Genomic DNA, 25,951 nt, shown 5'->3' with positions numbered 1-25,951 from the left:
GCTAGGAGCCATGTATGAAAGCCATTAAAAATATATGTTGCAAACCCTTAAAGGCGGAGCTTATTTCCACCCCAAGTTTTCACGCAAGTACTGATTATTAGAGCAGCTATTAAATCCAATTCACATTTGATTTGGTTTTATCACTAAATTTGATCCATTCCATTTATCATGGAAAGCTTGCTATTCGCATGCCCTGACCCAATCTAAAACAATGATTTTCCAGTGGAATCGTCGCTCAATTACATCATTTTTTCCAGTGGTAGACTGCAGCATGTCCAAATGACCATTGCTCGTTAACTTTCATTATGGAGTACACTTTCCTTAGGTGAACACCTAAGGAAACACACAACATAAAAGTAACATAAAAGATTCAGCACATAAACTCATCAACCATTTAATGTTAAAAAAAAACTTCTTGGTCGATTCTTAACCTCTGTCGCCCCATTGCATAGGTAATGGCAAACGTGCTGAACTTGTAAGCATGGATACTTCATAAATTCTCGCTTTCAGCTTCTAACTGTAACAGAGCCTGTTCCAGCTGAATTAACTAGCCCCATTTTTATGATGAACCCTGCTCTCTTCCCTGGTAATAGTTGACTTAAATATAAGCTTTGAGTTATGTTCATCACTACCTTTCTGCCAAAATTTTCAGTCACAGTCCGTTTTAGTATGGGTTAGAAACATTAAGCGGGCTGCTGCTGTATACGGTCTGCTCTAATCGTACCCTCCCAAGGAATTTGCACTCCAAAGCAATAAATGGGCTTGTAGAGGAGCATTAACATGTTCTCGTAAATTGTAAATGTATGCTAATTAGTATGTGTGGTGCAACATATACGTACAAATTAAAATATTACTGATGTACGAATAGCAAAGTGCGTGTATATATATATATATATATATATATATATTTATATATATATATATATATATATATAAATATATACATGAAAGAGGATCTGCAAGAGAAGCTGACAGACAAGAACTGTTAACATTTAAAAGTGTATAACTCAAGTATTCCCCAAATATTTTGTTTAATTTCCCTACCCATTCTGAAGTTTTCACGTATGCCTCACAACAGGCGGCTATTGACCACTATTCCAAAGATCTAGGTTGAAGTTATTGATTCTGTCCCAGAATATACCCCTATATTCATTGCCGAGTTCACTGCAATTAAGTTGGCCATAATCAATATTTCTTATGTCATTATATACTCACTACCAGCCTTTCTGTCCTAAACCAGTGTGCAAACCCTCCATTGTTATATTATTGCAACAGGGAGATTTGTGCTATTTATAAATTTCCAAAACTGGATTGTTCATAAGCCAAAAGGGCAGCTAATTTCTGTCTAACCTGAGTAGACAAATGTACACCTCCTGTTTGAGTTTCCAGTGCAGCTTGGCCAATCCTAAACTCCAACAGAAGCCAACAGCAATTTGCATGCATAGTACTCTACGTATGTGAAGATAAGGTTGACTGCTCCATTTTTCTGATTTGGTATAAATGTTGAGGCAACGTCTTGACAACTGTACTGCAACAAGGATATCTGAAAGCTTCGTTTATTCATATAAATCTTTAAATTCCTGACCAAAATTGTACAAAACTACTCTGACCCTTTTTTTCCTTATTTTACAGAATTGTTTGCTTCAAAGCTTCCCCTTAGCCACTTCTATAAATGCATATCATATTTGTATACAAATAAATTCCATTTCCTTGTGTGATGTCACAGGACCACATGACATGACCAAGTTTGCACGTGCTGCCAAATTGGGCTTTACTTTTGAGCTGGAAGGGTGAGACTACAATTTAGCACCCCGGGCTATGCAGTCACACTTATACAAATGGCTTGGTTAAAGTGAGGATTTATATCTACGTTGGTTATTTCGTTCAACACTAGACAGCCAAAGCGAGACCTCGGGTGGCCGCAGCTACGCCGTGAAGAGGCGCAGCTACAAGAAGACGACAAAGAAGAAGGAGATGAAGAGGAAGAAGCTAATGCTCTAATATGGGTTCAGCAGCATTGAACCCTTCTCATTTTTTTTTTTCCGAATCTATGCAAGTGAGAATACACAAAGACAGCCATTAACGCTGTCGTCTACCCCCTCCCACCCTCTCCCATTTTTCTTTTTCAACCGCCTGGGAACCTTTAGTGTGCACTGACATCACACAGCGCATGGTTACCTTTTGCCTCCTTCAAAACATAGCTGGGTTCTCACCTCAACTAGCCACTTCTGTGAAGTCAAATGCTCAGCAGAGCTGTTCCTTTAAGGTACTACATATGCAATTGTGCACTGAGTGAGGTCATAGTTTTTTTCCCCGAGTGTGTTAACTATGCTTCATGCATTCATTTCTTCTCTTCGGGTAATTTTGCATCCTCCATGCAGCAAAAGCGGCAGTTATTGGTGCTGCCTAGTCAACGCAATAAGACATTTTTGCAAAACAGTAAGCTTGGTGGCACAGCTATCCAGTTTCTGTTAAGAATTGGCTGTCAGTGGTATCTATTTATCTGTGTGTGAATTTCTATCTGCATTAACACCTTTGAAACAAGGTAGCCCCATGATCTCTTGAGCATTAATTTGACAAATTGTAACATTGTTGACACATCAATCTTTAAACACTGCGCCCCTTTGCATTAGGTTCTGCACAAGCCTTTACAAAGGGCACAGTCAGATTTTTTTCGCTGAAAAATTAACGAACTGGCTTTCTTGATGCCTTTATACATGCTATTTAGCCGAGAAAGTATTTGACCTGAATCGAAATAACGAGCTGGGCTTGAGGTTAAACGTGTCAACAGCTTCGACAAGGATTTCAGAACCTTGCACAGTTGGAAAAAGCAAATAGGCAGAAAGAAACACATTCGTTGGGAGAGCGCGCGCTAACAGAGACGACCACAAGCACTTTCTTTTGGGGCACCAGTTGTTTATTCCAAAAAGAAAAAGAAAACCAGGCGAATGATGACAAGCTTCACTTCTTCCAGCACAAAACTCTATGCAGAAGCGTCCCACAGCTTATCCAATGAAGTTGACGACGACCAGGTGCAAGATGATGTGTGCAAAGATGAAGTCAGCGTACGCCCGCTCTGGGCTGATGCCGAAGAACTGCGACTTGTTTTGCGGGTTCGCCTGAAGCCGCAGGCAGACTCCCAGTACAAACGACGCCACGCAGGTGATGAATCCGGACAGGAACGAGTTGAACGGGAAGGTACCCACGATACAACAGTACACGAACTGCACCACTCCCGTGAGCAACACGTATACGAGGTACGAGTCGATGATCTTCATCTTCTTGGGCGTCGTGGCCGAGTACTCGTCAAAGAAGCGTTTGACCACGTCCAAAATCGTCGCAGAAGACATGGTGTTTCTTTTTCGCTCGCGCTTAGCGAACGACGGTGCCACGAAACACTTTTCGACGTGTTGGGAGACGCCGGGTAGATAAGCTTGGCTTGCTTACTCGTCGGCTGGCGTGCCAACTCAAAAATGATAAATTTTGATGATGTGGTTAGCAAGTTTGATGATAAAAACTTGAAGTTTATCTAGCTAATAAAACTGCGTAAATTTAAACTAAGTATAATGATAGTGTTACTTTATTAACTTTGTAAAAATAAATAATTGTGATGCTCTTTATTTTATTACAGTATTCGAAAATTGCTCATTTTGTTCACCTCCGCTCAGGCGGCGCTAGAGTAACCCAGGGTACCAAGATGGCAGCAACCGGAGTGCTGCCTTTCGTCCGTGGCATCGATTTAACTCGAAATGACTTTCAAGTACGCCGATTTTCACTTGTCTGGATGCAGCATTTTAATAGACTAGCTACTAACCTACGGCCCCGTGACATTCATGCTTGCCTAACCATTCTCCTCCGCGCCGTTAACCGCTTTGGTTACGCGGAGGTGTAACCCAAGATGATTCCCATACACCGCGCACGTTGGTCACTCACGGACTCGCGGCATTTTGCGAGGCTTGCAGTTTCGTGTGGCAAGCGATCGATGAAAATAATCTGATAATATGTAATAATGCTAAATAAAGCGATTAGAGGTGTAAGTTTTCTGTAGCATAGTTGTCTTTGCGTCGCGTTTGCATTTGCTTGCTGCGATCTCGAAAAAGCGTCGGGGTGGTGGTCGGTGATCGCTGGTGCGATGTGCCTCTCGTTTCGTTATAAGCTCAAATGATTCGAGAATATTGAAAAGAGCGCTGCGCATGCTAAGCGCTAAGCATGAATTCTACAGGCCAACTAAAGAAGTTTAGTTGGCTGTTGGATAGTTTCGATTCCGGCCGCGGAGTTGCGGTGGAGGCGAAACTCGAGGCATTCGTGTACCGTGTGGTGTCAGTGCACGTTAAACAATTCCAGATGGTCAAAATTATCTGCAGCACTAAATAACAGCGTCGCTCAAAGCCAGAGTTGCTTTATAACGTTAAGACCCATAAGTAGTGTGGGTTTTGCCTATCATCTTAAGTTATTCTTGTGTTCGCTTCTGTCGGGAAAAACGATTCTAATCGGCAATGACTTCGTGGTTTTCTTTTTTTTTTTTTTTTTTTGCTAAACGCAGACCTGAATGCAATATTTTTTTTTTTTTTTTTTTTTTTTTGCAAACAAAGCTTGGGCAGCGCTTCATTATAGAAGGACGGATCCCAGAGTAAGGGAAGCACAGCTAGGGAACGCAGGGAATAATTAAGGAAATGAGGTCGGGCAATTTCGTTGCTAGAGCGAGACGGGGCTAGTTGGGGATAAAGGGGACATGCTTTCGTCTTGCAGTGGGCAAGACCCATCTTTTCATGAGTTTCTATAGTAGGACACAAATTAAAAAAGGACAATCCAACTGGTAATGATACTCTTTTCGTGAGTTTCTTCATATAGAAGAACAAAAATTAAAAAAAGACAAACAAAAAAAAAAGGACAGCAATTGCTGATGTTATGTGTATTACTGCGCTGAACATAATACAAAATTTGTTTTTAATATTTGGTTGTACCAAACAAACCAGAGGCATCAATCTTCTTGACCTTATAATTTGGTCTGATATGTTTATATCTAGGTAACCAGAAAACTTAACAGCGGACAACTTACCTTGTTAAAGAGTAGGGTAAGAGTGTGTGCTAGTTGTTGTTCCATTATGTATTAATACCAGCGCAACACAGCAAAAGACATGGCTAAGACACAAGGACACGCAAGCAGAGGAATTGCATGCAGCGGTTACTGCAGACGAATTTTATTCAACTACAGCTGTAGTTACATGTAACAGCTTGAGGTTGCTTTCGCCTTCACATTTTCGTTTCTACATTTAATAGAAGTTTACCGTTGTTTAAGCCATTGCAATATATTTGACTGGCTGTGATTGCTACAGATATTTCACAAACATGGGGGCAGCTTTCTTTTTTTTTTGCCATTCAAGCCAACATATTCACCCAGACGGGGATTCTAAATGTATTGCATTCTGTTTTTCTCTTCTTTTGCATCTTTTATTTCAGTTGCGAACTTGGAACTTTGATAAATACGTAAGCACAAAATTAACATGGATGCATACTTTGTTTCTCGCTTGCATTGTTGCATACATGCTCCATTGTCATGCTGTTGTGTTCTGAAAAATGGAATCAGCAACAGTAATGCCAGTATACTTTGCAGTGTCAATGATTGCATTTGTTTTTAAGCTAGCTTGGGCTTCAGTTTCAGCTCTTTTCTGTATCATGTGATGAGGTGAAAGCCCGTTTTGCAATTTCCATAAAAAGCATAAAAAAATCTGTCAGTATCAGTCGTGATGGACGGTGGAAACTGGTCATTTTTTAAACTAATGCATTAATCGCTTTCTTCCGCAATCAGAGTGGGAAACGAAGAAGGATCCGAGTAATGTACACCCTTTTTTCTTTTGCTGCGTATCTTCCTGCAAAAAATGCTGCTCTACTTTAAACATGTTTTGCATCAGCAACTCACATTGGTGCAGTGAATGTGACATGGGCAGATGGTTTTTGTGCTAAATATAAAAGCCAAGGATTGCCTGCTCGCATTGTTCCTATGGTAGGGCATCGGAGAAGTAAAGGCACCGAATTTTAGATGTCTTTCTTTTTGTTTTTATAGCAGTGTGTAAGAGAATAGTGTGCCTAAGTTACACCCTAGAGCTCCCCTAAGGCACCTTAATAATTTATAGTCAAATTTTTATCTCATGCGATTTCGGTGTCGACCACCGAGCGACTGCTGTGGTGTCACAACTTGCCCAGCAAAGTGTCCTGTTAAGTGACCACTTTGATATCACAGACAATTTTAGTTCGAGTCATAAAAGAACAGCGATGTCATTTATAAGAAACGTATTTTATAAACATCTCGTCTTTGTATTGTGTATGCGATATATTTGCCCCTCCCCTCTATAATGTGAGTTTGCACCTTGAAGGTATCGTAAATGAAAAAATAATTGTTGCTTGTTCAATTTTTAGGATTCTACCTCTTGGGCAGGGTTGTTTCTGATTTTATGCTAACTAAAATGAAAAAAAAAAAAATCGACGACCATGCTGTAGTCAAATGCCCTAAATTCATCTTTGAAATCACAGCTGTTGCTCAGCAGTTGCAATCGAAAAAGCACAGGAGGGAAAAATTTAATTATACATTGTTTACCGCTTTTTCAGGCAATTCTCATACATGGTTGTCTATGTTTTCTGATGTTCTTCACATCATTCCAAAGCCAGAACATACTAATAAAATGTTGTGTCTACTTCTTCAAATGTTTAATGTTTGTGAGAATAGAGAGTACGCTGTGATGAAAATTTGTGAGTACTGCAGGAAGTTATTGTGCACATCGTTAAGCTGCAAATTTAAGGGAATGAATCTTAAGACACCTGTGTATATTTTCAACATTGCACGAGCCAGTGAAAGCATTGCATTGATCAGCATTTCAAGATACTACTGTTGGCCAAACTTTCCACTCATATTCAGTGTCGGTAAATGTAGAAATGTAAACGTCCTCCCGTTTTGCAATTAAAAGGAGTATGTTGAACTTTTCCCGTGAAGATCACCTCTCTGTGTCAACCTAGCAAAGAACTAATACCGTGAAACCTTTAACACACTTTATATGTTAGTGATATAGTGTGCACCATTCAAGCTTGATAGATTAAGTGACTGCGTTGCTGCTTTGTGCTGTAGGAAGACTACTTTCCCAAAGCAGTCGGGGACATGACAGGCCTTCGATGGATTCGGTTGAACAGGACCAAGATAGACTGGATCCCGGACGAACTTCAGAGCCTCAAAAAGCTTGTAAGTAACCTGACAGTTGACATTCAGAAACTCATGATTTCGCTCGGTAGCAAACGAAAGCATTTAGTTGTGGCATTTTAAATCAGTACAATGTTCCTCTCAAGGTATTCTTGTAATTGGTTCCTAAGAAACAAGTGATTGCGCACAGCACCTTTATCTTGTAATCACTCATGAGGATCCCATCTCAGAACAAAAAAACATCGCTACATCTTACTGAGAATCATCAGTCTTTTATCAAATCCAAAAAAAAAGCTGTGTAGCTTTCTTTTATAGTAGGGTGGCTGCATTCAGGGGCACGCTGGGGAGTAATTACTTTCTTGATCCTAATATATCCCACCTTAGTGAATTTTGTTAAATACATTATGCAGCATGTTCTTCTCCTAACACATCCTTCTTTTTTTAATTCAACTTCTTAATGTTGCCTCAATGTTGGGGCATTTTTGCTATTGAGTATACCATTGCAGTCTGAGCCCTGGGTTCCAAGGACACATCTTGTCTGTTTGACGAAGAGGGGTCCTTTATTTCCAATGCATTACAACCCTGTTTTGCTGTTATTCCTCAGGAGACGCTGTCACTCGTGCGCAACAACCTGGTGACATTGCATGGCGAGGTCCCGCAGCTGCCTTGCTTGCGCTCCCTCAACTGCCGCCACAATCGGCTCAAGAATTCGGGATTACCGCCCGAGATCTTCGACCTGGAAGACCTCTCGGTGGTGGTAAGATGACGAGAGAAAGAGCAAGCTCGTGACGAAGTTCGTTTCCTGATGCTGTCTGCACGCCGCAGGCTCATGACTTGTTGCTCAGGGATTCACAGGGTTTAAGGCATTGTAACACGTGCTTGAAGGTGAAAGAAAGCGCAGCGGACAATACATGTTAAAGATCTAAATGTTAGAGTATGTCACGTGATTAGGTTTGGCCGCCAGCTGGGCATCGAAATTGTCTTTAATGGCATTGTACGTAGCAATGAGTATATATGCTACTTTACCCTTGCCATGCATTTGACTCTAAGTATTTTAGACTATAAGGTAATGAAAAACACGTTCAAACTATGCTACATTCATTCAGGTAAGAGGAGCTTTTCAATCATGATTCTTATGGTACTGAAAAATAATTTTTAATAAAGCGGAGGTTCAAATCGAGGAAGTCCAAACCAACTCGAGTTCAAGGTATAACTATTGTTTGGTTGTACTTAGTGGATCACGTGGAATATTCAATGTACTCGACAGGTCTGGGATTGCATAAGCAGCCAGATTTAAGTAACTGTTGTTTGTGCTGGATATGCTCCACAGGGCTAAAGCCTGATCTGCATTGAATGTCATTTTGAAGGAAACAGTGACTTCGGGGCACGTGCCAAAAAAATGTTCACATGTAAGATATCCTCATGGAAACTGTCTCATTATCTTCAGCGCATTCTTTCATAGAGTTTGCAGGCAGTCTGGCTCCTCCTTTGCAGTGCTGTCAACAGCTCGAGCTAACTTGCCTTTCCGCAGAGGAGTGTCCCTGCAGGCAAATTGCTTTTTTAGCTGTACAGTTTGCCCTGCCCTTGCCTGTTCATTAGCAGGCTATTCTTACAGGCTATCCTGTGCAATTGTATGGCGGCTGCCCTTGTCTTCTAACAGAAGGAGCTGTTTCTTGCTTTACTGCTCTTGTTTGATTGACATGTGTCGACAACCATCGCACTCTTTCCCTGGCTGCATCTTTTCCTTGTTGTAGTTTACTTTTTTGTGCTGATCGGCTGCGATAAAGCCTTTATGGAGCCCAGCTGTAACAACCTCTGTGATCTTTTATTATAGTGGATGCGAACCGTGAGTCTGTCCCAAATCAGTTTCTCATGAGGTCCCCCATAGCCATGCACATTGGCCAGCACTTGGAAAGTCACAATGGTGGTTTTCATGAACACCTTTTAGCTAGCTTTGTATGTTGAGTGCAGCTATGGGGAAGATGGCATTCCTTGTTGGAACAAATTTTTAGAATTGGAGCTTCGCAGTGCAGGCTTTAATCCTCCTGTGGCCCTATGAGATGTATTTCTACGTCGCCAGATGTTTCATGAGTATTTTTCTTTAGTGTATAGCTCAAAGCTGGATCAGAGGGAGTCACTGAAGGACCCTGGTGGCTTTTCTGTGTTGCCAAACGCACTCAGCAACATCCTGTGTCTTCTTGCTTTGAAATATTACTAGCGTGTCTACTCTGAGAATGGATGTGAAAATGTTAGTTACTGTCATACATCCCCGTTTTTGTTTGCAGTGTCATTAGTGTGGTTATGTAGAGTGGATGAGCATGTCTATTTAAACGGATTGCGCAGGACCTGAGCTACAATGACCTGCGGGAAATTCCCACTAACCTGGAGCATGCCCGCGGCCTCCTTGTGCTCAACCTCGCTTACAACAGGTACGGTTTTTTAAATGGTTGTTGGTTGCTTCCAAGCTAGCTTCTCCGAGTGCTGGGGTCATAGAAAGCTGCCTTAAAACTGTCATGCTTGTTCTGAAAAAGAAAGTACATTTTCTTGTCAATCGTGGTGGCTTTATATTGTGAAACACATGAAGACAAAGAACGCAAACAACATGGACTGCCGCTAGCATAAATTGGTGGCATACACATTCTTCGTTGCTTTTTGCTGTGCATTTTAAGGTGATAGCATTAAAGGCCCCGTAGCCCCGCCGTGGTATTGCAGAGGTTATGACGCTCAACTACTGTGCCCAAGGACGTGGGATCGAATCCTGCCCGCAACGACCGCTTTTCGATGAAGGCGAAAAGCAAGGCGCCCGTGTGCTGTGCGATGTCAGTGCATGTTAAAAGAATCCCAGGTGGTCGAAATTTCCGGAGCCCTCCATCACGACGTCTCTCGTACACTAAGTCGCTTTGGGACGTTAAACCCCATAAACCCATTTAAGGCCCCATTCTGCAGAAAGTTCAGTATTTGTCAGTGTTGTTGGCATTGTCGGCACTTTTAGAAAAATAATCACAAACGTGGCAGGTGACATGTCTGGGCACTAATTGTATACTAGTGGGTTGTGTGACATCAGGAGACTATATTGCATGGCAGAAGCTGCCGACTTGGGAAGCTCCTTTGATATGGGACTTGAGCTCACCAGCAATCTGGGACTCTTAATCAGACACAGTACTCCTAAGCCGTGTGGGCATGGTCATATACTGTGTGATTAAAGCAGGGCTTTATGTCGAAGGGCCTTTCCCATAAGGTGATAACATACAACTGTAAAGGAGTATGTGTGAGATAAGACACACACAAATGAATGTTTTAGCTTATTTACTCATATGATGGACCCACTTTAATTTTTTTTTAAATGAGAAATTTATGTCAGTTCGTGAGGGTTCATTACACAGAGAAGAAGATTGACTGATTATTTTTTTTTTTTGCTAGAGTTGTTTAGCTTCCTACAGGTGCACTGAGCACGTCACTGTAGGCACTCCTGTCAAAACCACAATATCTTGGCTCTGGGCCCAGCAAAACAGTGCCGAAACAGAGGGATGCGTAGAGTGGAGAGCTGGGCCAGTTGTTACGTATTTGTAGAGATTAAAGCCAACAGAAGGACACAGACATTCTGAGGCAGGGTAAAATGAAGAGCCAATGCGAAATCCTGAAAGCGTATCATATATGAAAGTGAAACATATATGCCCTGCATCGCTGGACGTTGAAGAAGACAACGATCAGCAACAGTGACACAGAAGAAGACTAAGTGGTAGCAACAGTTGGTGCTAGAAGAAGGTTGACGCTGCTGTGCTTCTGTGTGCTGTGTGCTTTGTCATCTTGGACTAACTTTCGTGGACTAACCTTGCCACATATCATCAAAAATGATGAGAATTGTGTCGGTGACACTTCCTGTAACCTTGTTTAAAAAAGAATTTCAGTTCTTAAGCTCCTTAGAGCACACATAGATAACTTGGCATACTGTTATGGGCATTTTGTTTTCCTCGTTATTATTATCATTCATTTCATGCCATGTGTGCATGTGTTGCTTCTTAGCTGAAGGTTATGTAAGAGTGTGAATTTCTTAGAAATAAACTCAGTTGCTAGTCTAGCGTTGTCCCGTGTACCTCTCTGTGTCTGCGTCCTTCCGCTGGTTTTAATCTCATCTCTACGAAGAGGGATGTGTGCTTTATTCATTCTTTTTTTCAAATTCTCAGTGACAAAAATTGAGGATGGGCTCAGTATGCAATTAAATACGGCATTAACTTCAATGGCAGAGCGAAACGGAGAGACGTGCCAATAGCCCTGTATACATGAACTCGACAGAGTCGAATCGAGTAAGCCTTCTGAGTAAAAAACCGGTTGTTGGATTTATGTATACTCAGTTGGGGAAAGGGTTGAGTTAACTAGCTTGGCCTGCTTGTGTAGACGCTGTCGAGTCAGGAAATCGAGTTATGGGGAACTCTGGGATCAAAAGGCTTCTGGCGCAGTTATAAGCGTCTGCGAAGTTGAATGCTTTCTAAGAAAGCCCTCATCAACCATAAAAATAATAGTCGAAGTTCTTGATAGTAAAAGTCAACGAAATCAAACACAAGCAGGAAGCTCGCCCAATAACTTCAAATCTCAATGCTAGGCGCCGCTGCTATACAGAAACAAGTTCAGATAGACGCCAAGCAGGTCGAGTAAGGGTGACCTCTCTTACTCGACGCTGTCTCGACCCAGTGCTGTCGAGTCTATTTACACAGGGGTAGTGACTAACATCTCTATTTTTATTTTAATTCTCAGCAACGAATAGGGGGGTTTTCACATGTTGCTCTACGCTGCAGGATTGAGACGATCCCACACCAACTCTTTGTCAGCCTTGTCGACTTGATCCACCTTGACCTGAGTGGCAACCAGCTTGGTGAGTTGTTTGCTCAGTGACGGGACTTTTGGCCTTGCATGCGTACCTGTGTGATGTTTTTCTTTCTGCTTTGTTTGTATAGACGTGCGTGCATTTGTAGTTGTATTTGTGTGCAGTTTTTAAGGCATTAAGGTGATTTCCACAAAACTGGTTTTGTATGAGAGCTTCCTGAATTGAGAAAACTAAGTTAGTATTGAGTAGCGAGGGTTTTCTCACTTGTTTTATGTTTTGTCGTTTGTTTGTATATGCTTCTAGCTTTGCATTTGAAGCAGCTCTATGATAGGATAGGGGCATGGTACTCCTCCAAACAATGTTAACTAGACTTTGTTTACATTGAATGCAAGGAGGGTGGGCTGGCTGCATTAGGCTTAGTGTTCTAGCTTTGGCTCTACGATATTTCCAGCATTTATTTCTTGATCATTAAGTGACTTGAAAAAAATGCTTTTGTTTTGAAGTGTACCTAAGCACATCTTTGATTTTATTTCAGGGCCTTCCTTCTTGCTGCCCTTCATAGCTACAGTTAGATTTTAGATGTGGAGATACACGAGTTGTTGCTTTTGCTTTCTTTGTTTAGTTGAACTGTTTTGTCTGCTCTTTGTGCATTTTTGAAATGGCTAGTTTTTCTATTAGTCAACAGATCAAACAGCTTGCGGGAAAATAGAGATGATGTAACACACATCTGTAATATGCAATACATCTCTCACTAACGAAAATAGTTGCCGTACAATTGAAATAGCAAAATTAGTGGTTCTAGGTGGACAGGTGCACGGTATTTATTTGTGCAGCAGTCGATTCGATCTACACCAATATGGAAGTGGGCACAAACGGTGAATTGTGGGAAACCAGGCCAGTACGAGCAAACAAAATTTTCCTACCTGGATGCGTTCATTAAGTTTATTTCAAATTAAGCATCTTCGTTTCATTTATGTATCATTCATTGTTCACCTGAACTGAATCGTTTAGCACACAGTAGAACAGAGTTAGTCTGTTTTCTTTTCAACTGTGAAAAAAGAGGGAGCTGTGCTTAGGCATGTAGAGGAATCACAGGATGCGAGCCGTCATTAGTGGGAGTAAATAAAGGATTAATGCCCGCCTCTGTGCCTGTTCACGCTTAGATGAAGACTCTTTGTGTAGTATGAATCCCATATTTCACGTGCATACTCAGACATGGGTTACACAAGCATATTTGTATGCTGTTAGTGAGGTCTTATTTTTTTGTTTCCTTTCCTGACAGTGATATTTACCATGCTTTATCCAGCTAAGGTTCAAGGTTATGGGCACTTGAGATAGTACTTCTAGCACGGTTATATACTCAGTTACATGAGAAAGTCGGTTTCTTTGCAAAGTATATGTACATAGTTCAACAGATCACGCTTGTGAGCAGTAGCTGTCTTAAAAACTGTCTGTGGTTTAAGGGAATCGGCCACTGAGTGCACGAGTTCTTTGCTCCGAATAAGTAATAATTTAGCTGAACTTGGTTATTAGTTGGCCAGCTTTCACCGTAGATGATGTTTTAAGGTCGAATTGGAAGTTTAAAAACACTGTTTTTCCCTACGAAGTTCAGCACTGTTACGATGTAACACTTTGGTGTTATTTTGTTTTAATGTTTCAGAAACTTTACCACCACAAATGCGGCGTCTAGTCAGCCTACAGACATTGGTGTTAAATGACAATCCTCTTGGGCACTACCAACTCAGGTATGTTAGCGGCGTCTGAATGAGACAAAAACTCTGGTATCATATTATGTAAATATTGTGTCAGTATTACATCAGTATGCAGCATATCAGTATAATATTGGTAATTATGAATTATAAACAGTATCTCTCAGACCTGTTTGCATTAGTTCTCCTCTCTAAACCGAAACGTCTTAACAGCTCCACATTAGCTCAGGTGAGGGCAACCACACCATGTTTTTGAAAATTTTATAGCATACAATGATTTAAAATATATATAGGCTGTAGATAAGTCACGGCAACATTTTTTGCAGTAGCAATCAAGATAATAAGCAGTAAAAATTAAGGTTTCATCTCACAGCGTTGGAGAAGTGCATAGAAGCTGACATTACTGTCATGGACAGTAATGTCACGGACAGGCTGGAGAGGAGAGCTAGTCGACGAATGAGTATATATGTGAAAAACTAAAAAGGCTGCTTAAAAGTAATTTTACATGGGGTACCCGTCATTGCAAATTGTGAACGAAGTGGTGGCGCTGATGTCGGACACTTTTCAACGCATTCACACATGTTCCTATGATGTGTCCGAGTTCCTCTGGGAAGAAGATTGCTAACTAATGTTGTGCTGCATGCGTGGTGCATAAAACGCCAAAATATCTCTTTTTGGTTATGCAGCCAGTACTTCGATAGTGCTTTGCAGAACAGCAGCTCCTTGAGTGCCACTGCAATTCATAGGTTTTCGGGCGGCACTGTGATCGCACGGTATTGAAATTGGCTTGAAATAGGTGACGTGTCTGGGGACAGGCAGAGACCCCCGTCCACTACACTATATATCGTAGTTCACTCTACCTCAGTATATCTTGAAGTGAAAGGGCTGTCTCGACAGCTGTCGATCAGCCCTTTCACTGCTAACTCGACGAATCGATGGGGGTGCATGGGGTGGCCATATTGCCAGAGCCATCAATTCGCTGGGCAGGCCATTTACCTGTTTGCTATGTCTTGTGTAGTTGTACTTAGGTGGCACTCCGTGCATATTTGTTGGGCATTTACTTGTATGTATCGTCAGCAAGTGGCAGTACCTCACAGTGTTACTGAAATTAACAATGTGTTTGTTTTTTTGTTTTTCTTCATCGTTGAAAACGGGAAATATTGGAGGTTGTTTCATGCACACAGCAGTGAATGAGTTAATCTCGTGTTGCACAGTGCCTGCCCTTGTATGAACTCTCTTTAAACTTTTGGTTGTTTGCCTCTTGTCTCTGGCTTCTTTCAGGCAGCTTCCAGCATTGACATCACTCCAAGTCTTACACATGCGCAACACACAGAGAACGGTGATCAACACGCCCGTTTCGCTTGACATGTCAGCTGTGTTGTCGGGTGAGCTGTCTAGTGTTGTACAATTCGTGGGGTTCACCTTTCATGATGGCACGTTTGTGGCATGTTTTTTTTGTAGCTGCTTCGAAGGCTTGATAGTACTTCATTAGGTCTGATTTGTGTATACTGGCTGTGCTAGGATGCAGCTATGATATGGTGGCTGTCTATTGTTGCTGGCCCTAGGAACGTGGTCGGAGTTTTCAGATTGAGACCTTCTGTGTTCACTTTCACTGTCTACCACATTTAGTTATTTGCACTTTATTACTCATGGGTGGTGTAAATCAGGTTTCTCTATCTTACTGTGCTGTGATTGGCGGAGGGAGAATACAGGGATTTTAGATCTGCGACGTAGAAAAGGCTTGCTTAAAAACTGGCATTTGATGTGCCTGCTTGCCTGTGGCACAAGGAGATGAAAACTGCGAAGTCATGTTCCCTGCGCTTTTGGTTCATTTCCTCCTTGTCTGGTTCTCGGCAGATGTGGACTTCTCTCAGAACGCACTGCCACGGATACCCGATGTCCTGTACACACTGCCCACCCTCCGTCGTCTCAACCTCAGTGACAATGCCATCACAGAGGTGTCTCCTGTCATTGGAGGCAAGTGTTGTCGCAGCATTTTCGAGTCTGTGTCGCATTTTTGTCTAATATCCTGGAAAGAGCCTTGAAATCGAGCTTCAACAATACAACTAAGACACGCCATGTTAAAAAATTCTAGGGGGTCTGAATGAACTCTTGGGCCTTCCCTGTGGCATTTCTCATAGATAGCTTATATCTCATCTCAGGTCATAAAATCAAGCAGTTTGCGACCCATGGTGCAAATAAAAACAGAGCAGTTATCAACTTACACAATGGCAGAGAATTAGCAAACTGTGTCACCAACGGCAAGTTAGAGATATGCACTTTACTCTCTGGTTTCACTTCTTCCCACAGGAAAGCTCTTAGAGCCTAAATGAATGGTGTGACAAACCTAAAAAGCAATGGGGAAAGCATGGTTGCTTGTAAAAACTTTACAGTTGCTTGTGGTCCCGTGTAAAGTTTTCTCTGGCCCTCAGCAAGTGCTTATTCGGCCCCTTCTATCCAAGTATAGCTATAGTGCAGTCCACTTATAGCGACATTGAGAAAACTGAAAAATTCGATCGGTATAAATGATTATCGCTATATCTGGAGCGGCAAAGAAAGAAAAAACAAGTAAAAAGCCCCACCCACATATTTTCCCATGCATGTAGGCTTGCCTTCTTACCAGCGATGAGTAAATCGACACTAATCATTCTAGCAAGCGCTAAACAATTTATTACAGAATACATCAATAGCCACAAAATAAAAAAGTCAGAAATTCGCGCTTGCTTGAGCAGCGGCTGAAGTTTGACAACTGCTGTGAGCATTGCTTCCTGTAGCGCGTACATTGGCTGCAGTCCTTTTTGCATACACGAAATCGATTAGCAACTGGATGAACTGCAGGACATCTATAACCTTGATGATCGTTAAAAATTGTAGAGTGTGAATGACACTGGCCCCTATTCGCGAGGCTTCCGACCTTGAAACCCTGCTAGAAATCCCGATGAATCTACTGTTTCATCACGAGAGCTGCCATGCCGTCGTCGTGGTTGGCGCCATCTCCACGGACATACAATGTACCAATACTAGTCTAGTAACATTGCAATTTACAATAATCGGCGATGGCAATGACAATACGGCCACACCCTTTGCACGGCGACAGGCAGCGGTTACGATGATTGTGCTCAATTCCCCACGTCGGTCTGTTTTCGCCGTATATGTCAAGTTTTCAAGTCATTCTCTTTTCAGTATTTTATTCCAGACAGTGATAAAGCCATCGTTGTAACTGATGTACCGCCGATAATCGATCATTACATATCTGCTTTATTTTTACATAGGGGCAATGGGAAAACTGATAAATCTTAAGAACTCGATCGTTATAAGCATTATATCGTTATATCTGTATCGTTATAGGCGGACTGCACTGTACACAGCTATACAGCTACAAAGGATGTGGCCTCCACAGAAACTTGATAATTGAAGGAGCAAAACAAGGTCCTGTGGCCAAGTTTGCTATTAAATTTTGTCAACATTTGAGGCTGTTTTGGAATTCCTTTTCTTTTTGTCTTTTTTTTTTTTTTTTTTTTTTTTTTTTGTGGTGGATTATTTGGGGGAGGCGGGGGGTTGATTATTGAGAGCCCATTTGCATTATTACATGCTGCCTATATTGCCTCTCGGTCCTACATGCATAGGTGATTGCTAGGCGGAGTCGTAGATGCATCATTAGGTGCAGGAGCTGCAATGTCGATTGCCTTTATTCATTTTGTTTTATTAATGTGGATAAAATGAGAATGGTGTCCGAAATAGTGCCTCTCGCACTCACTGCAGTACGCTTTCTTTTTGCTTTCACTGAAGTATGCATTGGCATGTCTTATTGTAGACGTGTGGAAGAACATCCGAAGTCTCAACCTGTCCCGAAACAAGCTGACATCACTGCCTGTAAGTGAAGTGTTTTTTGAGCGTCTTCTCTTTGTCTTTTGATCATGGCAATCATGCACGTGTTGATCTTCTGACCCCTCTTGATACTTTGACACTTGTTACCCTCTTACCTCAGTGCCTTACACCATTTTGTAAACCGCTCTGCCTTAACGTCTTGTAGAGTCTGCTCCTTGGTGCTGTGGTGGCTGAAGCCTTGATAACTTTCTATTGTCTCTGGCAGAACTGCTCCTCATTTGTTGTGTGTATATATATATATTTGTATGTGCATGAATTTCAGGCTGCCCTGTGCAGGCTGACCACGCTGACCCACCTTTACCTGAGCGACAACATGCTCGACTTCGAGGGCATTCCGTCTGGCATTGGCAAGCTCCACAATCTGGAAGTGTTCATGGCCGCCTACAACAACCTCGAGATGATCCCCGAGGGGGTCGTGCGGTAAGGTCATAGAGTAGATGCCCTCGTGTTTGACAGTTTGAAAGTTTCTCTTGGAAGAAGGCAGCAGAGCAGGTAACAACTTAAAGCATAAGAGGCACACACACGCACACGAGAACAATGCTGCACTGACAACTATATTAACTAGAAACCGCACATCTTCTTCCTTCACTTCACGTCTGCAGCCAACTTCTTCCTTGTCTTTATCACCCTGCTAGTTTGTGCAAAAAATGTGTCAGCATGCCATCAGTGGTTTTGTTGAAGAAGGAAGTAGAATTTTTGCGCAAACCGGCAGGATGTTAAAGACAAGGAAGAAGTTGGCGCAGACGTGAAGTGAAGGAAGAGGATGTGCGGTTTCTAGTTAATATAGTTGTCAGTGCAGCGTTGTCCTTGTGTGCGTGTGTGTGCCTCTTACGCTTTGTGTTGTTACCTGCTCTGCTGCCTTCTTCCAAGAGATGTGTGACCAACTAGCTCAGCGTTCGACTCTATTATTGAAAGTTTTCTTTATTACACAAAAACGAGTATACTAACTTCAGGGACAAATACGTTCAATGATTCCAACAAACATAATCTAATCATTTATTATTTTGATAGCATAACATAACTATTTAACAAATTACATGAGAGAAGTTAGAATGAAAGGCAATGGTGACATCAAATAAAGACAACTGTTCAGACACTACAAACAACATTCGCGAACACAACAAGATACTACAAACTAGGGCGAGTTAAATAGAAAAAGATTTAGTTCTTTCTGAAACGCACGACGCATAGGTAAAAATTGAAAATTATAATCGAGACTATCCCATAATGTAGTTCCCCTAAATTCTAATGTTTGTCGGCCGTAACAGGTGTGTAATCTGGAAGGAGGAGCCAATATGTGTGCTCGGTATGTGTCCGTCAAGCATAAGAAAGAGACATAAGTGTGAAAAATGGGTACTTTGTCTTCTGCCAAAAAAATTTGTGCCTGCAAACTGATAACAACTTGATGGCGATGAAAGCAACTAGTCTACAAGTCAATCCTTGACAATCAGAGTGGCAGTCACTCTTGGCTGCACCTAATTTAAAGATTAAAGCCACATAATTTTTGTTTGATACCAGCCAGAGCAGCAATGAACATCTCGAAATGTGTGGAAACTTCCACACAGGATCATGATTGTTCTAGAGCAACGTGGTTGTGGTATCTCCCGAGGCAGATTAAGTGGTGGTCACGTTCTGGCAACGATAACGAGCACATTGGAAAACCAAGCTTAACATACCTCTGTGGCAGTAGCTGTAGATGTCCAGCTTTGCCTGTGTAGCAATAAGAGCACCTTTTTGGAAGTCTACTCGGTGCGTATACTATGTGACCATGCAGAAAGGGGGATAGCTGACTGATGCTACCCAGGTATGAGCTTGGAAAATAAGAAGATAGAGAAAAGGAGGGAGAGAATACAGGATGAGAGCTTGCAGGGGGCAATTGGGATGGGGTCTACATCTCTGCTGTAGTTGCAGCCAGTGTTTCACATGAATAGGTAGTGATATAGTGCAGGTAAGCATGGTAAATAAGATGGGAAGGGAGATAAGATGACAGAGATGTATTCTCAGCAGAATATGGGGTCCTGCTTGTACAACTGGTAGGGGCTTACTAAGGCGAAAGCCCTGATGGGCTATGTTGGCGAGGCCAAAACGGGGGACGCAAAAAGTGGATTCAAAATGTGAAGCCTCCAGACTTAGGTGGGGTTCAGGTGTCCACAGAGTAAGTGTGACAGGTACTACGCCCTTCCTTTCCTGTAAAACAACTTACATGCTTTCCCTCATTGTGTCGTTCAGGTGTCCACAGAGAAAGTGTCACAGGTGCTGTGCCTTTCCATTCCTGTAAACCAATTACTAATGGGAAAGCATTAGCAGGCTGTGTAAAAAGGTAAATAATGATAATTGGTAGTGATTGTAAATAATAAAATAATAAATAATGATTATGATACTTAACAATAATAGTAAAAACGAAAATAGCAATTAAAGATGAATAAAATAACGAAAATAGAAGCATTAAAATTAAGAAATGAGAAAGTAAAATAATTTAGGATATCGCACAATACAAGGTGAAAAAAAGGTAAAAGCTACAAAAATGTTGCGACATTCTCCCAATGCAGTTTCTGCAGTGACGCCCAATATTTTTTTTCAGCAGTTTCAACCAGTGTTTCGTGCTTACGTGCAACATTTCTTTTCCCCATCACTTCACCCCCCCCCCCCCCTTTTCATCCTCCCCCGTGGTGTACCACTCAGGTGTGGCCGGCTCAAGAAGCTGGTGCTGTGCCACAACCGGCTCATCACGCTTCCCGAGGCCATCCACCTGCTTACCGACCTCGAGGTGCTTGACCTTAAGGACAACCCTGACCTGGTGATGCCCCCCAAGCCCCTCGAGTGCCAGCGGGGTTCCGGTGCCGAGTTCTACAATGTTGACTTCTCCCTCAGCGAGCAGCTGCGGCTAGCCGGGGCTGCACCCACTGCCCAGATACCGGCACCAGGTGAGGTCCCTGACCCATTGTCATCATGCTGCGGGGTGCGAATATTTCGAAATTCGAATGGCATTTACTTTTCAATTTTGTTTATTTACTTTTCAATTTTGTTTACACCGCAGTTTTGCGATTCAAGACACCCGAACTTCCTTAGCAATCGGAAATTACGGTATATCCTGTTCATCTGAAATGACGGACAAACGTTGCGGCATTTACCAGTGGCAGCATTTTTCAGCACATATCAGTGAACTTGCTTCTTCTTCAAATGATTGACAAAAACTGCGGTGGGGCGTTCAAAAAGGAATTTAGAATAATGTGTCCCTGTTTATGCTAACATACAATCAACAGCACTAGGGGCACTATTGGCACCTGACAGATCGCAAATGGCACGCAGCACATATTGCGCTGGGCCGCAGTATGCTCGATGAGTGGCTGTGAAGACGAAGAAAGCACGCGCATGCTTTTTTTTCCCTCAGTCGCGGTATACCACAAAAGATGCGGCACATGCTGAATCTGGACTTGGGGAAGAAGCCAGAACGAGTGAAGCTGCGGCATGTGTACATTTTTGTGCCCGTTTTGCGACTACCAATTCATCACACATGTAACTTCCGCTCGTTAAAACCCAGAAACTGCATATTTTAAGGTACAGGGGCGAGGAAGGAAGCAGATGACAGAAACAAATGCCTCATAGCTTATGCAACTGCAAAGCTCACCCGCTGTTTGTGGCTGTAGCGTTTGGGCTTATGGCACATGACGGCAGTGAAGCCGATACCCCATAGTCAGGGGTCTCCATACTTTTTTTTTTTTTAGGGGTCTGGATTTAATATTTTTCAAGGCTACAGAGCAATAATAAATTGATATAAGTAAAAAGAACACAACATTTCTAAATAACGGGGGTGTGTGAATATTGAAATTTTCAAATATGAATCGAATACATATGGGGGAAAAAAAAGATGCTTTTGAATATCGAACCAAATGTCAAATATTGGATCAGGCAGAAAAAAGTGGAAAATTAAAGAACAGCAAACATTGTTTGCTTTTTTTATTTCAGGATTTGCACGGTATTTGGAAATAAAATTAACCATAATTGCACCAGGTATATACCGTACAGAAAAGTCCAGTAGTATTGATTTTATACAGGATTCTGTATACCGTTTTTTTGTATACCAAGGACCTGCATGAAACTGATTGGAGCTGTCATATCACTGGTGAATACAGTACACTCTCATTTGTTCGGCCTTCAAGGGACGAGAAAAAATGTCCTAATTGAGCGAAAGCTCGAATTATCAAATGGGCCTGAAAACACTGCCGAAAATGATGAAAACTATTTTCATGACAGTAATTGTATCTGGCAAACACCTCCACGATGGTTGTCTGCATTTGAGATGAAATTGAAGTGAGAATGACGTTTTTCCTCGGTTTCTTCAAGGCTTCGTTTGTGCATACTGTCGGGAAGGCCCTCATTACAGAAGGGAAAATTCCTCTTCACAAAATGACCCCATTACATTTTGAGGGTGTTTCACTGCACAGTCCACGTAACCAAACATAGCAGTGAAACGTGCAGTGCAGTGAAATTATCAGTTCCTTGAATACCAATTGAATAACAAGCAAATTCGATTTGTATTTGAATTAAACTGCACAGAGCTGAGGAGGATCTCGCATTTTAATTACAAATACAAATGTAGCGCATTTACACATATATAACATGATCATGAATATAACAAGTGGTAGGAGTGTGAGGCCTTTAGAAAAGGAAAGAAATTAAAGATTATAACTCAATGTTAACTTGTTCAAGTCGCCTGCAGCCGAGGGCTTAAAAAACACTTTTTGGAAATGTGCACGATGTCATTGACCACAGCAAAGCCTCTGACATATGCACGCAGTCACAGTTACCGGCATACCAGCAGCTTCTATCGCTGGTGCTTGTTTTGTGCTGCCCATTGCACCCATTCGTATGTATGTTGTTTTTTTCCTACTGAAACCTTGCAGTGCTATCGCTTCCATTCCTCTGCAGACCGCGGTGCCTTCTTTTATGCTGATCGCTATGTGCTTGGATCGTGTACGTCATGCAGCTCCAAAGCTATCAACAAGCTGCCTTTTCCTAACTGCTTTTGAGCCTGGTAGTGAAGCTTGTAGTAGATCTCTTTAGCACTTGAAAAAGTTTGCAGTATATTCGTGCGAATATGATACATATTCCTAGGAATACGAATTAAAATTTTGGGGAATTCCTCACAAAGTGACGAGGTGCCAATCAGCCGAGTAAGTTTCCCCTTTTCCCGATGTTCCCACACAGGCTCAGAACGGAATTTCTTTTGGTTTTTAATCTCTGAAACAGGCTTAATCTTCTGCGTCAGCTAAGTAGGTGTGGAAATGTTTAAGCCTTGTACTTCTGCCTGAATCCTCTTGAACCTAATGTTTATGATTCTCACCATTCATTTGCATATTTCACTTGCAAACCTGTTGCCTTTTCTTCACCAAGTGACATTCTTTTTCACAGCAGTGTTTTATGAGAAAGCATTTGTTTTTTTAATTTAAACCACTTATACTCATGTTAGAAACTGCTTGAAATGCTCAGTTCCAATTTCTGTTATTAATATTCATTTTTAGTGCAGTAGGTATGATCTTTCTGATGATGATGCTCTCCACGTTGGTGTTTCTGTGTTACAAGCAACTCTCACAATTTCAGCCCCTGTCAAGGACCCGATTGCGCGCAAGATGCGACTGCGGAGGCGCCGGGAAGGTGAGGCCGACAGTGACCAGGCAAAGATCCTCAAGGGCATGACTGACGTGGCCAAGGAGAAGGACCGCAATGGGCGACCAGGTGCCGAAGACCGCGTTGACTCCCTCAAGTGAGCCACCGTGCTTTGGCATTGCTGAGGTTTCGAAGGTGACCGTGCTTGTTGTGAAGACCAGTGACTAGTGACGTTTGCTGCTTTCCCTTATGGCTGAATGATGAGGGTCTTCTACTGCCGAGTGAAATTTCAGGCAGCCCCGTAGTGGTGGACACATTGCCGTAGATGCGAAATGCAAGAATGATTGTGTTAGAGTAGTAGGATGCAGATGCGAATTAGGAAAAAGCCTCCTTTGTGGGGTTACTACTTTTTTTAACACTTCAGTGTTATTTTATTTAATCAAGATCACCAATGGAGCACGGAAGACAGAAGCTGAACACGTTTCATGTTTTGAAAAAAGAAAAAAAAAGTGTATTGGCTCACTCGATGCACTGATTGCTTAAAAGTGAGCAAAGCCTTTCAAGAGAGTACTGCGCTTGTTATTCCCCTCTCCCTGAAATTGCCTTACTTAGTGCTTCTTTCTCGATACTGGTTGGGCATGTACTTTTTGCTCTCTGCAAACAGGCCGAAACGTTGGGACGAGGCGTTGGAGAAGCCGCCCATCGATTACAGCGAGATCTTCGAAGAGGACGTTGGTCAGATGCCCGGTAAGGATCCTCCTCCTCCTCCTCCAACTGCTTTCAGTCTTTCAGTGTTAAGCATATGAGTGTGCATCGAAAATGCATTTCTGCCAGTGTCACTGTCATGTGCTGCTAACCTGTACAGTCGGACCTCATTATGTAATGAACACAGATATGTCGAATTATCGGATAAAACGAAATAAAAGCAAAGTTGCTTGCCACACTTCTTTCCTCATATTTCGACAGTAATTCGCCATTGACGATAAAATAGTGTTTATTAAGAATGCATGTGGATTTGCCGCCTTCTGCTATTGTTTTCAGTAAAATTATGGCTTGTGATGCTAATCAACCAGTCTAGGCTGACTTAGTTTTCATTTTTGAGGGGCCTTTTAACATGGCAGAAGCATTAAAAAAAAAAAAAAAAAAAACCTGCGCTTCTTGTGAGAACGGCATGTCGTTGGCGATTCACTAATGTCGTTTGTTTGTTTGGATCGATTGAAATTAAAATCTTTGAGGTGGCATAAAAAGGTAATAATGTCTGTCTGTCAACAAGTTGTAAGAGAACAAAAGAAGCGGAGATCTGCAAATTCTTTTGGTGTTGTTCTGTTGGGCAAATTTTTTTGTGCACTTTGTAAAAGATGTTGGTAGGGGAGCACTTGCAAAGCATGGGGTTACGGGCGACCCTCACCCCAGCTGTAGACATTTTGCATCAAAAATGCTTAATTTGTTCAAACCAGTGACGGCCCTTTTCTGTAAAGTTAAAATATGTTATTCTTAGTTCCTTTTAGCACTGCATATGCATACCATTGGTGCATCTCTCCACTTATGTGCAGCAATTTTGAAGTTGACCTATTGACATCAACTGAGTAGAGAAAGGAGTGAAAAATACTGCCTCTTTGACTGTCACCAATGTAGTGGCATGTATGACGCTTGTCATACCTTTGCTTCATTTTATTTGGGACAGGCCGTGTTTGTATATGAGAAAGGAAACTGCTTCTCTTTGCATGTCAAGACAAATGAGGTGCACGCAGCTATTAGAGCTGAGTTCTTTCCCATGTTACTCCTCAGAGCCACCTTCTTTTTTGGCAATGTGGCCGAGGCTAGGCTAGGTAGGGGTGGGGATGGGTGAAAAGGAGGAAGTTGGAGAGATTACATGCGGTCGCTCTGCTGATTTAGCCCCTTCCCGCAGCAAGGGGACAAATGCTTGTCTTTCCTTGCCTGCCTAACATTGGCCCACAAAAAGACGTCCCCGAATACAGCGCTGTAGGTGATGTAAAAGACGTTGAGGACAGATTGAAGGGGGCCTGTGTTGATAAACTGCAGCATTCAAGGAACCACTGTTATGCAGATGATGCTTTCCGCAACTTTCTTCCTCAACGCTTTGTTTGTCTTTGTCTGTCAGGGGTTTGTCTTTTTTCTCTGTTTTAGCTATGGCTTCATTTCCGCTTTCATCACAGTTTGCCTGAAGAGACCCCCCTTTAAGCATGGACAATGTTTACTGAGGATAATTATTGAATCTAGTTGTCCTCGCTGCCCCTTTAAGTTGTTCTTGTTATTAATTACTTCAATGGGCCTTACTGAGCCCTACTGTTTTATATTTCGCATCTGATATCCTCTAATGGCATCCTTTTTTATTTTTTCAGGAACATTTGTTTGGGAGATAGACAACTTCCTGCCAAACCCACTTGATGATTGTAAGTAGTCTGAGTGCGTCATGCATTTTGTAAACTTGTTTGCCCACATTAGTCAAATTTTCTTGTTTTTTTTATGTGAAGGCACCATACTATGTATATTGCCACTAAGCTAACAGTAAACAAGTTACACTGGCATAAATCATCATTTTCTTGTGTACTCTATCTTGGTAACAGTTGCTTGCAAATTCTTGTCAAATTGGGGCACACTTTGTATTTGCCTGAAGTGCTTCTATTAATGAAGAACCACCTGCCGCTGTTGGCAGGTGGTAAAGTAGAGAGGAGGAAATCTCCCTCTCTTCTTCTAAGGGAGGAAAGGATGAAA

The 25,951-nt window shown here is 42.0% G+C and overlaps 2 protein-coding genes across 3 annotated transcripts in view; one reads left to right on the top strand and one right to left on the bottom strand.

Moving 5' to 3' along the window:
- Positions 1-2,895: 2,895 nt before the first annotated feature.
- Dad1 (dolichyl-diphosphooligosaccharide--protein glycosyltransferase subunit) lies at positions 2,896-3,477 on the bottom strand. Its single transcript, XM_084604124.1, has one exon. It carries the CDS (start codon positions 3,348-3,350, stop codon positions 3,006-3,008), a length of 345 nt encoding a protein of 114 aa, XP_084460250.1. The 5' UTR covers positions 3,351-3,477; the 3' UTR covers positions 2,896-3,005.
- Positions 3,478-3,668: 191 nt separating this feature from the next.
- The window catches only part of fliI (FLII actin remodeling protein), a 52,167-nt gene continuing 29,884 nt past the window's right edge, over positions 3,669-25,951 (top strand). Inside the window, exons 1-15 of one of the 2 annotated variants that reach the window (XM_084604122.1) lie at positions 3,690-3,760; positions 5,461-5,487; positions 7,121-7,231; positions 7,794-7,946; positions 9,533-9,618; positions 11,983-12,059; positions 13,672-13,756; positions 15,002-15,105; positions 15,578-15,697; positions 17,535-17,593; positions 17,871-18,028; positions 20,291-20,532; positions 23,210-23,372; positions 23,880-23,962; positions 25,579-25,629. In XM_084604122.1, the coding sequence (XP_084460248.1) occupies positions 3,698-3,760; positions 5,461-5,487; positions 7,121-7,231; positions 7,794-7,946; positions 9,533-9,618; positions 11,983-12,059; positions 13,672-13,756; positions 15,002-15,105; positions 15,578-15,697; positions 17,535-17,593; positions 17,871-18,028; positions 20,291-20,532; positions 23,210-23,372; positions 23,880-23,962; positions 25,579-25,629 (1,582 nt within the window). In that variant the 5' untranslated portion in view covers positions 3,690-3,697. Of the gene's footprint in view, positions 3,761-5,460; positions 5,488-7,120; positions 7,232-7,793; positions 7,947-9,532; positions 9,619-11,982; positions 12,060-13,671; positions 13,757-15,001; positions 15,106-15,577; positions 15,698-17,534; positions 17,594-17,870; positions 18,029-20,290; positions 20,533-23,209; positions 23,373-23,879; positions 23,963-25,578; positions 25,630-25,951 lie in introns of both variants that reach the window. The other variant, XM_084604123.1, reaches the window with a different exon arrangement.

This window comes from Amblyomma maculatum, chromosome 5, assembly GCF_055883805.1.
Source record: "Amblyomma maculatum isolate TAMU_Amacu chromosome 5, ASM5588380v1, whole genome shotgun sequence".
Taxonomy (NCBI): domain Eukaryota; kingdom Metazoa; phylum Arthropoda; class Arachnida; order Ixodida; family Ixodidae; genus Amblyomma; species Amblyomma maculatum.
This window is presented reverse-complemented; position numbering and strand designations above follow the sequence as displayed.

Bases quoted from the DNA above. Each gene is read 5' to 3' on its own strand.
- Dad1 (XM_084604124.1), bottom strand. From the start codon at position 3,350: ATGTCTTCTGCGACGATTTTGGACGTGGTCAAACGCTTCTTTGACGAG.